Genomic DNA, 17,176 nt, shown 5'->3' with positions numbered 1-17,176 from the left:
AATCTCCAGTAACCAAGTTGTAGCTCGTAGTCGACTGTCGTGGCGGCAGGGAAAAACCTTGGGAAGGAATCAGAGGCCGGCGGTGCGGCTTGCCTTCAAAGGGGAAAAACCCATCGCAATCGGCGTCGTTGATCGGGAGGATGTCGCTACCGATGCCACGGGCACCGTCCTCCGATATCTAAGGCGTTCTGGTTCTGAGGTGCCGCCATTAGATCCGACAAAGGTGTTGTCAGAGAAGGTGAACTCTCCAAAATTCCTTCTCTGAAAACTGCTGTTAGGGAGCCGATGGCGTCCCCGCAGTATTGTGTGGCCGAGTAGCCCGTAGAAAATCCCGCTCCTAACAGTGCACTAACAGTGCGTGCCAAGAAAGAATTTTTACAGGGGAGAGTTGACTTTTATCTATTTTATTTAGAATAAAAGGATACTATAGGGTAGGTTTTTTAATACTATACAGTGCAGTGACTCACTTACTTGTCTGACCCACTCACTTATCAAACACGTTACACAGTATAGTTGGTCCACTCACTTTTCTGGTCCATTCTCTTATCATGTACGTTATACTAAATTAGATCTCGCGCTAATTGCCAGAATCAACATCCTCGAGTTTCCGACGGTTACCTCTATTATAATCGACTTCTGATCCACGACGCTTCCTCCCATCTGTTCCAGTCTGGTATCTCGGGGGTTGCATTGCATTGATAGACTTATGAACTACCATGGGGAAAGACACCATTGGTATTGATTTCGCTGTTTTTCCTAAGTCGTAAAATGGGGGTGCATCTTGGTGTAGGACGATTTTGGCAGTATCGGGCGCGGAGTTAGACTGTGTTACAACCGCCTTGATACTATTATCGACTTTGCAAGTATTTGGAAAGGATAGGATGTCTTGCTTCGCCTGAACTGCACCGGATACGGTATGCTTCATTTGGAGCGCATTATGACTTTCCGTAATACTCATGTCAAGGTGATAGGATGAAGAGCCAACAACAAGGGCTTGCTGCGAGTTGAGTTGCATTCCTTCCACGCTTGTTAAGTATCCCAGTGATGAGGTAGTAGATGAAATTTGCTGCAGGTCCTGTGACCGCGTCCCTCTAACGACAATTTCATGCCCGATCTGCTTCTCGAGGTTCTGGGCTCGGATACGATCATAAAATTCATCGGTCTGGAGATCCACAACTTCAGGGTTCGGTGAATGTCGGGTTCCAATGATAATCTCGTTGCCCGTGGTCGAGAAGTCAACGCTCTCGATTCCGGATTTCTGCTGACATGGCGACCACAAGTTGAAGAGCTGATTTCGTGAAGCCTCGGGTTGATACCGATGTGAGGTATTGTTATTGAAGCTCCAGAGGAAGACAAGCTGACATTGCCCCAGACAAGTCGTGTAAAAGAGAAGCAGGGGTAAGGTTGGATGAAAGCTGCAAGCACGAATGGTCGTCATGCTACCTGGAGGTCGATATTGATTAATGACGGAGCAACTCAGTTTCTGCTGATCTATATAGGTGACCTGCAACTCATATGTTTGAAAGTCCGATGTGGTCTTGATTTGAAATAAAGTAGGGAGACACCGAGACTTTTCTCGAAGCAGATAACGGCCGTCGTGGTTAAATTTGTAACAGTATGACTCTGTCACCCGTAACTGTGACTGGGCTTCACGAGGCAGTCTTGCACGGCTGCTTCTTTTCGTGATGGAAGCTTCAGTGAGCTGAGAATTCTGGCGAAGGGAGACAAATTTGAACGTGGTAGTTGATGTTGCGCGGTCACCATCATTGCCGAGGACGGGAGTGACATTTTCAAGAAAGCAGACGCTTCGAAGAATAACTAGCATATCTAGATTCGGACTGATGGCAATTGGAAACGTAAGGCTCCATTCTTTCTGAACAGTTGTTTTGTTCTGTCCAGTTTTCCGATATTCAAGGGAAGACTGCACGTGCTCAAAAACCTCGTCATCGTTTAGGGGAACTCGAATATCGTGAATTTTGACAGCCTCTAGTGGCTTGGTGTCATAAACTTCGTACTGGGCAACCCAGCCTGAGCATGCCTCCGGCTTAATTAAACCACTTGCTGCGTTCTTGCCCGACACAGCTTCTTGAAACTTTCTGCACCAAAATTAGCAGCTGGAAGTATCTAGTGCGGGATGTACGGTTTTCCATGACGAACCTGCTGGGCCAGACATTGAGACAAGCGAGTCGTTCCGTCTGACTACCCGAGCCTGCAGAGTCGCGGCTACACGTGGCCAGTGGCTCCGAGCCTAGCGTATCGTCCCCGAAACTAGAGGGGGCCATAGAGCTGATAAACACCGCTTTTGTTCGCGCAAGAAACTCCGTCTTGAAAAATGCCGTCACGTCACCCCAGATTTCATGGGGCTTTTTCCGGAGGGTGGGACCCCACTGGGTCTCGAGGTGCGAGAACTCCGAAACAAATCTTTGAAGCGTGTTTGGGAGGTCCCGGAACTTGTTCGGCAGTCGTAAATCACTCACGGATAGTCCATTCACAACGTTGAGCCATTCTAAGATGCCGTCAAGATGCGAGATGTCACTGGCCACCAAATACTGAATTTCTACCCAAGTGTTTAGGGTTAACTTCGTAGAAGTAAATTTGTCCAGTGCTTGAAGAAGCTGGAGAAATGATTTGATATCTGCTGGAGGGAATCCGAGGGCCTCAGATAAGGACTCTTCTAAAATATACCAACAGGGTCGACGCCGGTCGCCCATCTATGTATTCTTCGGTACTGAACTCCATAATCAGTCCGAATAGCAGTTCCAACACTTCTTCGACCAATGGTGATGTCATCCCATCCGATTCTCCTAGCGTGAAAGTCTCCACTTTGTGATCGTCAATGTCGTCTTCTGTAGCAAGATCATTGTGAGCTTGTGAAGGTGTCGGTAAAAACTGTAGAAGAACGGGATTTTGACATTTGGGTTCCTTGAATCCTGACCAAAAGAATTCCACGACGGATTGGTGCACCAAGTGATACTGTCCCCCGATCCTCTCGACAAGACAGCCGCATATCATGATCACAGACTTATGGAAATCTGATCTTTGCGCTTCGGTAGGCGATGGGTCGGATCGTAGACCAGGAGGTTCTGACAACCTGCCAATGCAATAAGTGACCTCCCACAGCTGGTCTTCAGAGAGATATCGAGTTGGAAAAGACAGCCAAGAAAATATGCGTCGTGCAGTGGAACGATATTTTTCGTGTCTCGTAGCGATGTAGTTGAGTATACGGATATACATATCTGTCATTTCCTCCTGTTGCCGGAGTGACTCGATAGCAGTTTCCCGATCCTCAGGACCCAGATCCAATTGGAGATAGTTGAACATCAATTTCGCCCAGAGAATGATACCGTTTGCTCCTCTCATTATTCTTGCCTCAATCCAATCGTGAGAACATCTTGCTGGGAATTGGCTTGGTTTAAATCCTTGTAGTCGATAGCGAATATAGGTTTGAATGTCCAACTTCGCTTTCTCGCGCGTGAGATGAATATGTGGGACACGGTCTAGGCGATCATGCAAGAACTGAATGTTGGGTCTGCTCAGAATAACTGCCTTTGCCTCTGTCCCTTCCTGAGAATGTGCTAGTGTTGTAATGACGTTCTCTGGATCCTCACATTCATCAATCCCATCAAGAAGGAGGACCAAATTTGGGACTCTCAGTGCAATGACATGGAGTAGGGCAATCAGTTCTGCAGATGTGGCGTACTGATGCTCCGATTTGACCATGATAAATGCAAACTGATCTACAATCTCATCCCAGTTTTGAAGCTGTCGGAAAAGCTGCGATACGAGCGTACTCCAAGCGGACCGGAGACATCGGGTCACATCATATCTGAAGGAAAAAAAATGGGACGCTGTAGCATGTGGCTGGTCTTTGGTCCAGGATCTCGTTTGGAGCCTATGCAAAACCTCAGTTGCAAGGACAGTTTTCCCAGTGCCGGGGTTCCCTGTCGTAAGCCAAAATATTAGTATATCTTGTTTCCCTTGCAGGCTTGGTCCGCTTGGAAAGGGGAGGGATGCGTTCTATGGGGATAACTCTACCTTTGATCCAAAGAAGATTTGTGTAGGAAGAGTTGACATCTCCAGAAGCGCTATCAGTTGCTATCCATGTGGTGAAGGTGTTGTCCTCAAGAATCCACTGGGAAGTGCCTGGTAGATGCTGTTGTTTTGCCTCATCATAAGGCCACTTCGCATGCTGATCGGTAGGCGGATTCACCCATTTAGTTATTTCGCGGATCGTGTCATCTAGTAAACGGTATCTAATTAGTACGTACGGGGCTGGAAGGATTTTGCGAATAATCCTACCTCTTTTATTCGTATCCCATCGAGACTTGGATTCCTCAACTAAGGCAAAATACTCTTTGGTCAACTGATGGTGCTGTTCCTGGAGGGATTGTGATTCCATCGCTACTGTCAGTTGCAGAAACTTTCGTTCGTCATCAAAGGCAATTGTGTGTTTTTGCAGCCGGTCCAGGAAGTTCTGGTATCGTATGTGGAAAGGTTGCCACGAGAGCTTCCACGCGACAATTGGGGCGGACTGGAGAGCTAAATGGCGTTGAAGGTTAAAAATAGTATTTGGGTATGGAGAAGCTTTGATAGGCCTTACTTACAACCATCCTTTTTGGTGAAGACTTGTGCAATAGCCGTGAAGAGTTCGAATAGGTCCATATATATGTTTTTCAGAGTGGAGCGAAACCCATCGCTGCACTTGCCCTGTGCCAAGTTGGTAATCTCTTGAAAACGTGGCAGCTTTTGGCCATAGTCATCCAGCAATTCTGACAGTTTGTCAAAAAAAGAACCGAAGTTGCTAGCAAGCTAATGTTCAGTACCCAAGTAGTTAGCTCAGCTCATTTAGGTACAGTAGTGTTAGGAATAGCACTATCCACGGTTCTGTACCTTCAAGATGAGGCGGATAGCACTCCAGACGAGAGCTGCAGCATCTGGATTGGACGAAATTGCAATTCCGATAATATTGAAATAAGGTTCAAGATGGTCGCTGAACCTTTTCAGATTTTCTAGAGGCTTTGCGTAGAGCTTCCTGTTGGATCGGAAAGAGTTGAATTGTTCCGCCTCCTCGAGAAGCTCTGTTGAAGTTCTGCATTGTTTGAAATCTACCTTTGTGTCTGCAGGCAGAGAATCGATGAAGGCATTTTTGGCAGAAATAAATAAATCGTCACTTAGATTATACCCCTGGGGGGAGACTAAAACTGACATGTTGGAGGGAGAATTGATCCCTCGCTGAATCTCAGAACTAAGGCATAAGAGATTCACAGACCGGTTTTTCAGGCCTCGAGGGTAAATATAAGTAAACGGTGAACGAGGCATAGCAGTTGTGACTAGGGCTATTGAACAACCCTTTGGTCATTTTCCAGTTCATTCTTGGTGGCGCAATGTGATGTCAGCCTAATCGGCGGTCAATCAGGCAGCTAGGCACGCATACTAATTTCTGAGCCAATCCAATACAGACTTTCAAGCCATGACACGTAAGCAGCCCTTCCCACCAATAACTATTGCCTCGCCTCATCATAGCCCTGGCGGGGCCTATGCCTTTCCATTGCTAATGAGGGAAATACAGCCCCCGGCGTTCAGCCAGGGCATTCTTCTAAGCAATGCAGAGAGTATCATAGGGAAAGAAAATCCCTCACTACAACACAGAGTTAGGGAAGACCGACGTGTTAGTAAAAACAATTGCGTGTATCCATTGCATTTAATCTGCTTAAAGTACTTTACCTGCAGCATTAGTAAATAGTAATCTACTACTTAGAAAAATTACTATAACCCTGATCCTCGCCTCACACTCCTTTCTCTCCTCTATCTCAGTGTACTACCAGATATAGCTAACTTACCCTGTCAACTGCATCTGCATGGCAACCGTGACTTTCAGCTACCGCCTACAATAGTGGAGACCGAGCTTGGCATCACACGGTAGGCCAACCAACACGATAAAGCTCCGCCACCGCGACTCAAGGCATTGCTGAATATCGCAGTTCAGCTTTCTCAACACTTTACTCCACCACCACCTCCACCATCTCCACCAGCACCATCACCACCATCATCGTCATTATCATCTGGTATAAGTAGCGTTATAATAGGCCCTTTGCGACTTTGACGGCAAGCCACAACGTTCCTCGCCGGCCGAATACCACAATATTTCAGCAGGCGCAGCACCCTACCGCCTTGTTCCAGCTAATGGAGCTTAATGACATTCTCCCTTCAACAACGCTTGAGATCCTTGAAGATATGTCAAATAAGAAACGCTCAACAGACTATGTCTTAGGTTTGAACATTGTCCAGACTTCTATATTCGAGATAGCTGAGTACATCTTTAGCAAATCACGTGGAGCCTGCTCGGAAAAAGGCACGAAATTTGACAATCAGTCAGCTTTCGAATATGCTGGATTTAAACTCGACCCTCCATACATCCAATAAGCAGGATGTCGTTTGTTCCCGATGCGCGTCGATCGATTTTCGTACGGCGTTCAAGACTAGAAGTACGCAGCCTGGCGGTCGTTGTATTTCGAAGTTGGATCATCTGACAATGGTTCCTTCTTCTGCTACATGCCCAATATGCTGCTTCCTTGTCGATATGCGGCCCAAACTCACCCACAGCACCAAGCCTGCTTGCGCCAGTTTCTGCCTTCATGCATTCTCTAACATCCGGACTTTTGCCCTAAATCGGGACTCTTCGGTCACAGATATACCAAACATTGAAGACACAACCTGTCTTGCTGTCATTCGCAGCGATGATTGCCAGTCCAAGGGATCATGGAAGGAAATACAGAAAACTGCAAGAGAGACCGGTTATATCTGTTCTTTGGATCCAATGGCTTCTTCTAGCAGAGGAATTCAAGCCCGCCATATCAATCCACATCGAATCGACTTCGACATCGTTCGAAGCTGGCTAAACTTCTGCAGCAAGTACCATAGAAAGGCATGTTCTCCTGTGATTGAAGGAGATGCCATTTCACTGCGAGTTATCGACTGTAAGGGAGAACGGCTATTTCCTATCATACCAGCACCAAAGGCATGCAAATACGTTGCACTCAGCTACGTGTGGGGTCCGCCTGATTCTCATGAGCCTCTTCGATCACTTCACGATAGTCACATCAACGCAGAATCTATACCGAAAGTCATAAAGGATGCGATCAGTGTCACGAAAGAGTTAAATTTCGAATATTTGTGGGTCGACAGATACTGTATTCCGCAAGACGCTCAGGAGAAACACGAACAGATCCGCCGAATGGACCGCGTATACGCTGGTGCTTACTTGACTATCATTGCCGCTGCGGGTGACGGGCCTTCATTCGGACTACCGGGAGTCCTGGGAACACCAAGGATTCCCCAGAAACTCACACAAACTGGGAGTCTTTGCCTTGTAACCACCCTCAAAGACTCTCATCACCTCATCAAGGATTCAGTGTGGGCAACCCGTGGGTGGACTTATCAAGAAGGCCTCCTTTCGAAAAAGCGACTTGTTTTCACGGACCACCAGGTTTACTTTGAATGCTGTGGCATGCATTGCTGCGAAGCAATCTCCAAACCTCTAGAAATTCTTCATACCAAAAACAAGAACAAGTTCAGGCACAGCATCTCACCTGGATATTTTCCCTTTCGGGTCACTGGACTTCACCCAAAGGACGTTATCCCTTGCATAGAGGAATATTCTACGCGACGCCTTACGTACGATTCAGACACCCTCAATGCTATGCTTGGCACCTTGGAAACTTTCCGCAAGTCTTGTGTTCCATGGCCGTTCAGTCATCATTGGGGGGTGCCTATTCTTCCCGTGCCTCCAGGACGACCCAGTGTAGAGGGGCTTTTTTTTGGGTTTTCCTGGTATCATTTGCAGCCTGCGCGTCGAAGGGTTCAGTTCCCAAGTTATTCTTGGGCTGGCTGGGAGGGTGAGATGAAGTATCTCAGCTACGCGAGGTATATGGATTATTTCCGTGCTGAAAAGCCCTACCTTCACGTGCAGATTGAATCACAGAACGGCACATTCATGGGATGGGACGAGTATCAACGAAGGCCGGCTATTGGACTGCTCGGTCTAGCTCATGGCATCCTAATTCGAGCCAAAGTATTACGGTTCAGAGTCCGGCGTGCGCAGCCCAGTGAACAGTACTCCACGGAATACATTGCCGAACTTCCATTTGCCAAGCCACGATCCAAAGAATCGGTACCATTATACGCACCGATACATCTATCCAAAGATCCAAAATCAAACCCAGATTTTGCGCACAAGTTGGAGACTGAGACATGGGAAGGGATCCTTTTGGGCCCTATTAAAGGGCACTGGAATGGAGGTTTCTCTCTCCCTGCCATTCTAGTTGTCGAACGGTGCGAAGAAACCGCCGAAAGGGTAGGTCTGTTTGGGGAGCTAAAAGATACGTATTTGTATAGTTGGTATCCTGGAGACGAAATATCAACGAAGGAGATAAGCTTAATATAGGCTTCACCGGCCGAGGCTGATTTTGGGCTGGTGTTTATAGAAGGCTTGAGGCTGGCTAGTTCTTGCTAGGAGGCTTGATCGTTTCGTTGTTCGAGGAACCTACTGTAAGCAGTCGTGGTGGTAATTCGACGAAATACAACAAATTTGGCCCGTGCACGTTGCTGGGTCATCCGTGGCGGTCAATAGGCGGACGGGTACCTGTCTTTCTAAAACTGGACGGGTCCCGTCCGAGTTACCATATCTGGTATAGCTTACTCCGCTATCGGATTGGAACTATTTCGAGTGGTTTTACTTGAAGTCCATCAACCGCTAATTTTACTCAAAGCAAATCGCTGACTTTAACTTGTATAGTCTTGATTTATCCGAGCTATAAGCTCATTATAAACTCTACTAAAGTTAGGACTGAACTACAATACAACTCTCCTCCTGTTCCGTGGCAGCATACAAGGCTTCTTGTTCATCGATATCCCGCTGAGCTATCTTCCACAGCTCGCCCATACCTCTTCTGCTTGTAAACAGTCGTCCGTTCTCGGTCTCCTCAGCTACTTGTGCTTCAATTCGATCAGCTTCTGCTTTATCCCAGTCTAAGTAAGCCATCATCTCTTCTTTAGTCCATTCTCTGGGACCCGTCGGGGTCTTGCAGCACCTCCCCATCTGCTTATAATCAAGACACCAGCTGTAGCTTGCTTTTGGGTATCCCAAAGGTAAGCCCATCGCTTTTCGATACTGGCGATTACCAAGCCAGGCTCCTGGGGGTTGAGCCTTATACCAATCCTCTCTAGACTTGACGTATCTCTGATGGATGGCTCGTGGATCGTCATGCCTCAGATGTGTAGTTGGGTTTGAAGCTAGATCTCTCGAATTTAACTGTGGTGGTACCTGCGGTCTACACGTCGATGGCGTAGGTGATGGGTGTCGAGGTTCTGGAGTCGTTATGTGTCGGTCCACCCGCTCTGTTTCGATGGTCAACTGGGATGGCAGATCTTGACAAGTTGATTCATTCTCAAATTCGAAAGTTTCCAAAGTTGTGATTGGTTGCCACTGTATTTCGCCGAGCGTTTTCATCACTGGTGGCCTTGGTTCCTCAGGGGTCGTAAAGGGTATCCACTCAAAGGTTTTCGAACACACCTGCGGCTGGTCTGAAGATATAACTGGCAATGCTCTTAGTTCCGAGCATCGTAGTGGACACTCCTTTGAGTTCCTTGCGTGACCTAGTATATGACATTTGCTGCATAAAGGAGGGTTTCGTATCGGCCTCGCCTTCTCAATGACTTCAAAGCCGCCAAGTTCTCTTCTCACACTAGATAACGGCAAAGACGAATTCGTAGTCACTGGATCGACTCGCTGGCGGGGTTCTAAGAGGGGCCTTCGATTATCTTCCCGAGTCAAGTGCCAATGCGGATGAAAATCTTCGAGTTGTAGAGTCTGGCCTTGAGCTAATAAACCCTCCAGCTTGTGGGCGCAGGGCAGCCCTTGTGATCGTGAGAAAGAACCAGTACAGGCCGATGAAGGAGTAGAGCCTTGATGAAATAGAAGCTTTCGTTGCTGCTCAACCTTTCGCAAAGCTTCATGAGACACCCAACCACGTACTGCACCATAGAGAATACTGGAGAGTTCGATAGGTGTCCTGATCTTCTGCTTGGCTTGGTTCGACTTCAACTCCGCCAGTTGATTAAGTAGTGCATGCTTGATCGATCGCCAAGCTTCGAACAGGTCCAATGTAGATACTTTGAGGTGGCTCTTGAGCAGCCAGTGTATGCCTTCCACCCTTGAAGTAACGACGTTGTCAAAGTGGGGATGTTGATTGACCCACGCCTTCACCAGCTTCTCTTTGTATTGATCAAGCCAGTTTGTCTTGATATATTTGACTTCTTCGATATAATCCGCGATGTATTTCTTCTCAAACTCGGACACACGTTCGTGGAAAGTTTGTTCATTTGGTGAGTTGATGATCGAATGCCAGTGGCCGTAAAACTCATTCCAAGCCTCGATTCCCGGGTTTTCCCCTTGAGTCTGGCGCGTAAATCTCGGCTGGCAGTAGCGAAGAACTGCCTTGTTAGCATGCCAGAGACATAGCAGCGGCCTTGATGATGGGAAGCAAGTATCGACAGCATTCATACATGCTAGGCAGCGATCAGTCAAGATGACAGAGGGATGCCTAATCCTGTGGTTTTCGCACAACGATCGGAATCGATCTAACGCCCAAAAATAGTCTTCTTCACATTCCCCACTCAGGAAAGCGAACGCGACACAGAACGAACGTTGACAAGAGTCGACACCGATCAAGTCCAAAAGTGGCATGCCGTATTTGTTGGTTTTATATGTACAGTCTAAGATTAAGACATCCGGATATGCCTGTAGGTATGCCACTGACTCGGGATGCGCAAATAGAACAGCTTTGACTCGACCGTCTGGACCGGTTTGAAATTGACTCCAACATCCTTCTCTAAACAGCTGATCAGCAAGTGCGTTAATGCTGCTTTGTCCTTGACACACTTCTCGTCTAGCATCTGCAATACGATTGTAGATGTCCTGTTGTGTTGCTATCGTGTCGGTGTTCTGCCGCATGTACGTTCTAATTTCTTTAGGGGCTATCCCAGCGTTGGCAAGGCCAGTCAGTTGAGACAGGTGCTCCTTAGACAGTGTTCGAAGTACCGGGTGGGCGGTGGTGTCTTGGCTTGGTTCATGGTTATGTAGTGAGAATCGGCTGTCAGAACGGTGCCGCAGAGTCCAGGTACTTCTATCATTATTTTCCTTCGCAAGTACAGAGAACTCGCAGCCTGTTGTTCGAGTTGTCGTCTTACGTTGGCGTTCTCTGGAAACGATTGGATGGTTACGGCGACGATCACACATGTACGTGATCGTCCTCCTGCCGGTTTTCTCCTTGGTTGACCTTCCAGTTATGAACGCATAGCCCCTGGTCGCTGCCCAGGCGTTGATTGCCTCGAATAGAGCCTCCCGTGACTCATACTCGCCTTCAGGAGGGAGACAATCACCAGGAAACGGTTTCGGACTTTGAGATTGGTTGACGTTCATAGCGAAGCAGTCGTCGTTAGCCCGTAATCTCGACACGATTAGCAGCGAGTGCAGTAGAACGCGACATTCGAGATGGCGCGAGAAGGAGACCGATAGCGGAGTGAGCTATACCAGATATGGTAATTGGGACGGGACCCGTCCCATTTTAGAAGGACGGGTACCCGTCCGCCTATTGACCGCCTACCAATTACCACGGGTAATGGGCCCAATACCAACTTTTGCGGCCCGTGCACCTTCCCCTTTTGGATCTTTAGGAGTTTGGGTCAATACAAGAATATTTGGTCCGTGCCCTCTCTCCAACTACCCAGGATCCCAGCGCTGATTCCCTGTCAACGCGAATAAAAAGCACCTTTCGTATGGCAAAGGGTGCGCCGGAAACTCAATTGTAATGAATGCAATTTGGGAGCTTTGGCGCCATGTCTCCTATTTCCATGGTCTCATGAGACCTACTGTACTAATTACCCCGCGTATCAGGTCCTGATACCCAATTTGATGGTCCGTGCCCTACTCAAGAATTATCATCAGAAACGCATTGCCCTTCTGCAACTGCATAATTCGGGTCGCCAGATGTCTGTATCAGTTTCCATGGAGAGATAATTGCAGCCTGAAGAGTTTTGGGCGCTATGGGTCTTCGCCTGCAGAAGATAGGGGCTAACAGGGTCTACTGGGGTATGTCTTGCTTCCTTGATTATTGGGAGATCACTGTATGGCTGCATGGCAGCTAACAAACCAAACTTCGGACGGCAGGGCCTGCCGATGATCCGGCGAAAATAAAATCATCTGGAGGTTCTCCAATTGGTACGGGTAATAATTCAGAATTAGCGATATCCATAACGAGGCCTTCTACCTGCAGGTTCTTGTTGGCTCGAATACAGAAAAATCAACTAACACTCGAAGCGGCACGTCAGTCTCATCGGACGAACGGAAGTATATTATTTGCGAGAAGATAACATATGAGAAGAGATGACAGCAAGGCGCAGTAAGCAGCACATAGCGTATCCATAAAAATAAAAAACTCTGTTATGCTTACCAAATATGACGAATGCTAACCCTTATGGTGACTATCTCTTGCATAGGGTATATGTGCTTTCTATGTTGTCTCCTTCCCTCTTCCTTGAGAAAAGAACAGTCACGCTGTGATTCATTGAAATATAACTGTTGGCTGCATGGCCCTACCAGTATGGATGAAAAGGGAAACGGTTGCATATTTTCACCCCTCGTTAGGCAGCAATACATTATGAGTGCAGTGCTGAGAAATTCACCCCGCACTTTGGTTGCCGACTCGAACAAAAAGCACTCTCGCCCTGCGATGCAGAATTTGCGGATGGTCCGGAAGCTTGACATAACTTAAAAGACTTAGGAAGCCGATTTCACCAGTTTTCGTCTTTCAATCAACATCGCTACAGCTTATGGTTGTGACTGTGACGATAAATATAGAACGGAGACCAAGATGAGCTTCGGTTTCAGCGTTGGAGACTTTATCACGGTGATTGAGCTTGCTGCTAAAATTCGCAAGGAATTTGCCGGTGCACCAGGCCAATTCAAGGAAATAACCGATCAGTATGGATTCCTATGATTGGTTTGGGCATTGTTGAGTTTTTACATCTGACAGGACCCGACTTCTCTACAATTCTCTCGGAGACGTAGATACCATTCCAGACTGGGAGCTCAGCAGCAAAGAAGCAGACGAGTTAAAAGAGATCAAGAAAGGCTGCTGGGAGGTTCTCAGGTCGTTGGAAAAAACACTCAACAAGTATACCGAGCTACACTCAGGAAATCAAGATGTGAGAAAGAAGGTGAAGAAAATTTGGAAGAGGCTTATGTGGGAGCCGGACGACATACGCGATTTACGGAGCCGCATGACAGAGAATGTTGCACTCCTGAATGCCTTCTACGGAAAGCTTTCCAAGTAGTTTATAAGTTGCCTCCCATACTGACCACAACTAATCCGTGTTCAGTGAAACATCTCGGGCTACGAAAGCCGGCGTGGATCGTCTCAACCAGTTCCAGGACAACCAAAAGCGCCGCGAAGAGGACCAGAAAATTCTAAACTGGCTGACAGCCATTGATTATACTCTTCAGCATAACGACTTTATCAGCCAGCGAGAGGAAGGAACGGGACATTGGCTCCTAGAGTCGACAGCATTCCAGGAGTGGCTGGAGACTAGCACAGAAACACTATTCGCTCTCGGCATGCCCGGCGCAGGAAAGACGATTCTTACATCAATCGTAGTTGATGAGCTTTTTAAACGGTATTCCGATGATGATACGATTGGAATCGCCTATATATATTGCAATTTCCAGCGGACGCATGAGCAGAAGGCTACTGACCTTTTGGCGAGTCTTCTGAAACAGTTAGCTCAACGGCGGCCTACTCTACCGGATAGTGTAGGGAAGATGTATAAGCGACATCACAGGTATCAGACACGGCCCTTATTCGACGAAATCTCGACAACCTTACAGTCAGTATCTACTCTATATTCGAGAGTCTTCATTGTTATTGATGCACTGGATGAATGCCAAGCATCCGGTGGCTGTCGAAGTAGGCTTCTAAATGGAATTTTTGATCTTCAGGAAAATTCTAAAGCAAAGATTTTTGCAACTTCGAGGGACATCCCGGAAATTAGCGAGAAGTTCCGAAAGAGAAGGTCTCTGGAAATTGAAATCTATGCCCATGATGTAGATGTGCATAGATATCTTGATGGCAATATGTTCCAGATGCAATACTCTGTGGGGTGCAATCCGGAACTAGAACGGGAAATCAAGACTAGGATTACCCAGTCGGCGCGGGGAATGTGCGTCATCCCTATCTATCTTTGATATAAAGCACTGATGTACTTCTAGGTTCCTCCTCGCTCAGCTTCTATTTGATTCCTTGGTCGGGGCAAAGTCCCCGCCGGATGTTCGAGCGGCTCTGGCCAATCTACCCACTGGAACGGATGTGGATATATACGATCGTGTGTATAAGGATGCAATGGTGCGAATTGAAGGACAGGCTAAACTTCAGACAAAAGCTGCTAAGCAGGTTTTATCATGGATCGTTAATGCGAAGCGGCCACTCACTACGTTAGAACTTCAGCATGCTCTTGCGGTTGACCCAACTGTCCTGAACCTGGATACGGACAGATTACCCCAGATAGAGCATATGCTTTCGGTGTGTGCGGGTTTGGTTGTGGTCGACAAAGAGAGTAACATCATCCGCCTGGTTCATTATACAACGCAGCAGTACTTTGTACGATCGCAGGAGTCTTGGTTTTCGGGTGCGAAAGCTGAGATTGCGACAGTTTGCGTTGTCTACCTCTCTTTCAATGTTTTCAGCAGTGGCCAATGTTCAACAGATGTGGAATTTGAGGAACGTCTTCAATCATACCCATTCTTCGATTACGCGGCGCGAAACTGGGGACATCATGTTCGTGATATCTCCATGTCAGGAGATGAGGAAATTCTTGCGCTAAACCTTCTTGAGAGCCAAGGCAATATTTCAGCATCAAGCCAAGGAATGTTGGCTACCAAACTTTGGGAACGGCACCCAGATTACAGCCAACAAGTACCACTGCACGTATCGGGGCTACATTTAGCAGCATATTTTGGGCTGGATCAATTATTGGCTACCCTGTTGTGGCGAGGTCACAGTTACAGTTGCAAAGATTCTGACGGTCGTACAGCTCTGTCATGGGCAGCCGAAAGTGGCTACGAAAAAGTAGTCAAACGACTGCTTGACAGTCCTATCGAGAAGGACTGGAGGGATAACAACGGCCTGACGCCACTTTCATGGGCTGCTTGTAGCGGGCACCACACAATTGTCAAGCTGCTACTCCAGCAGGATGTTGAGCCAGATCCTAAAGACAGAAACGGCGAGACCCCACTTGCCAAGGCAGCTTGTCGAGGTTATGAGGAGATTGTGGAACTGCTACTTGCTACTCGTCTCGTTAACCCGGACATCAAGTACAGGACTGGCGAAACACCCCTGTGGTGGGCGGCTTACAACGGACACAAGGAGGTAGTGAAGCATCTACTCACCTTCGACAACGTCAACCCTGATTCAATGAACATTGAGCATCGTACGCCATTATGGGCCGCAGCCTGCTCTGGAAGTGAGGATATTCTACAATTATTATTGGATAAAGGTGCCAATCCTGACCCTAAAGACATCTGGGATCGAAGTGTTCTGTCTCATGCCGCCATGTCTGGCCATGAGACCCTCGTCAGTATCCTCCTCGCCAACCCTAAAGTTAACCCGAATTTTGGCGATGAAGAAGGCAAAACTCCTTTATATTATGCTACTTCATTTGGACACCGCAACATTGTGCAAGCACTCCTCGCTGACAGCCGGGTGGATCCAGAATCCAGAACCAAATGGGGTCGGACACCTGTCTGTTCTGCGGCGGAAAATGGGCATGACGAGGTTCTCAAGCTACTGACTAAGAAAAAGATCAAGCTCGATGAGAAGGATGATGATGGCAGGACGCCTCTATGGTGGGCTGCTGCGCACGGACAAGACGCTGTTATCAAGTTGTTCTTGCAGCAGGGAATCGACCCAGTAACCATAGACAACTTTGGTTTCACGCCACTATCGGTTGCGGCCGGTAAGGGGCATGAAGCTGCCGTTGAACTGTTGCTTGCTTATAACCAATTCAGCCTAGAATCCCAGGACAAATGGGGCGCGACGCCATTGTTTTGGGCTACGGTCAGCGGCCATGAGTCAGTCATTGAGCTTCTTTCCAAGGAGTTTCAGGCCAATAGGGCACAAGAGCTTGATTTGGCCCCATTAGTGAAGCTCTCTCTTGAGGTTGAGGACGAATTCGTCAAGTTCCTACTTTCGGAGACTGCTGTTCGTGCGTTGGTGTTGGTTACAAGCCAATGCGACCCTAGTACTCTTGATGACCTCCTCATGAAGTACCCAGAATGGCAATATATAGCCTCGCCACTAATTCAAATTTTCAGCGTTTCCAGTAGCACATGTTAGGTATGAGAATAGGAAAATAGCGCAATTATTACTATTTTTAGTCTAAATGCAAGCGTTGTTCCTTTTTCGTGGCGCCTTATCTTATGGTGCGGGCGGATTCTGATGCTAGAGCACTTCTTTGAGTGTGACCCGTACGACTCCGAGGACTCGACTTGCGACACGAGTTTTGCGGCTATCGATCGGTTCCAGAAGGGTCATCGCGATTGGCTCGCAACCGGCTCATACACACCGTTCAGCGCTATTATTCAGTGGATGACGTACGGACGGGGCTACCGCAATCAGGAAGGTGGGCAAGCGAGGGTGCTATGGGACAGTGATGGCACGACTCTCAACTATCTGGGCGATAAGATCACCGTGGACAGCTTTCAGCAGACGGCGCAGGCGCTCGTGCGGGAAGCCGAGGGCTGGCTCGACAAACTTACGGGCGGACAATGGAGTCAGATCCGCGAGACGATAAGGCTACGGGACATCGCCGATAGCTTGGTGTTCGAGGGCCCAGGGCGGTCATTCGCGACGAACCGGAAGAATGCATGGCTGAAGCCGGGTGCCGAGAAGTTGACAAGGCTGGTAGGCGCGACGCTGTGGAAGATCGTCGATGCAGGGAACGGCGGTAGTCGGGTCGAGTGCCGGAGACGGGCGATAGAGGAGTATCTTGGTTGGCTGCGGCAGTTCCGGTCAAGCATGTTCCCGGTTGTGCATGTGTGGGGGGGACAGCCCGGGCGAGGTCCGGA

General features: G+C 48.0%; 3 protein-coding genes across 6 annotated transcripts; 2 read left to right on the top strand and 1 right to left on the bottom strand.

The window, feature by feature from the left end:
* Positions 1 to 514: 514 nt before the first annotated feature.
* Positions 515 to 5,239, bottom strand: FOXG_06623 (uncharacterized protein; the record flags this gene model as incomplete). 3 transcript variants are annotated; one of them, XM_018385312.1, is made up of 7 exons in its annotated part: positions 4,891 to 5,239; positions 4,605 to 4,809; positions 4,300 to 4,539; positions 4,036 to 4,239; positions 2,730 to 3,941; positions 2,158 to 2,674; positions 515 to 2,096 (listed from the first exon to the last, which is right to left on the bottom strand). In XM_018385312.1, the coding sequence occupies exons 1-7, from the start codon at positions 5,206 to 5,208 to the stop codon at positions 578 to 580; spliced, it is 4,215 nt and encodes a 1,404-aa protein (XP_018242606.1). In that variant the 5' UTR covers positions 5,209 to 5,239. The 3 variants fall into 3 exon arrangements, with proteins under 3 accessions (XP_018242606.1, XP_018242607.1, XP_018242608.1); XM_018385313.1 differs by having other exon boundaries at positions 578 to 2,096; positions 4,601 to 4,809; positions 4,891 to 5,224; XM_018385314.1 differs by having other exon boundaries at positions 578 to 2,096; positions 4,300 to 4,809.
* A 552-nt stretch (positions 5,240 to 5,791) lies between these two features.
* FOXG_19327 (uncharacterized protein) lies at positions 5,792 to 8,659 on the top strand. Of its 2 annotated transcripts, none has more exons than XM_018399539.1 (2): positions 5,792 to 6,271; positions 6,324 to 8,659. In XM_018399539.1, exons 1-2 carry the CDS (start codon positions 6,184 to 6,186, stop codon positions 8,441 to 8,443), a joined length of 2,208 nt encoding a protein of 735 aa, XP_018242604.1. In that variant the 5' UTR covers positions 5,792 to 6,183; the 3' UTR covers positions 8,444 to 8,659. The 2 variants fall into 2 exon arrangements, with proteins under 2 accessions (XP_018242604.1, XP_018242605.1); XM_018399540.1 differs by having other exon boundaries at positions 5,882 to 5,919; positions 5,982 to 8,659.
* A 4,270-nt stretch (positions 8,660 to 12,929) lies between these two features.
* On the top strand, positions 12,930 to 16,445 carry FOXG_06622 (uncharacterized protein; the record flags this gene model as incomplete). Its single annotated transcript, XM_018385311.1, has 4 exons — positions 12,930 to 13,039; positions 13,092 to 13,388; positions 13,438 to 14,274; positions 14,324 to 16,445. The coding sequence occupies 4 exons, from the start codon at positions 12,930 to 12,932 to the stop codon at positions 16,443 to 16,445; spliced, it is 3,366 nt and encodes a 1,121-aa protein (XP_018242603.1).
* Positions 16,446 to 17,176: the final 731 nt, after the last annotated feature.

The sequence above is a fragment of the Fusarium oxysporum genome, chromosome 3 (genome assembly GCF_000149955.1).
Source record: "Fusarium oxysporum f. sp. lycopersici 4287 chromosome 3, whole genome shotgun sequence".
Taxonomy (NCBI): domain Eukaryota; kingdom Fungi; phylum Ascomycota; class Sordariomycetes; order Hypocreales; family Nectriaceae; genus Fusarium; species Fusarium oxysporum.
This window is presented reverse-complemented; position numbering and strand designations above follow the sequence as displayed.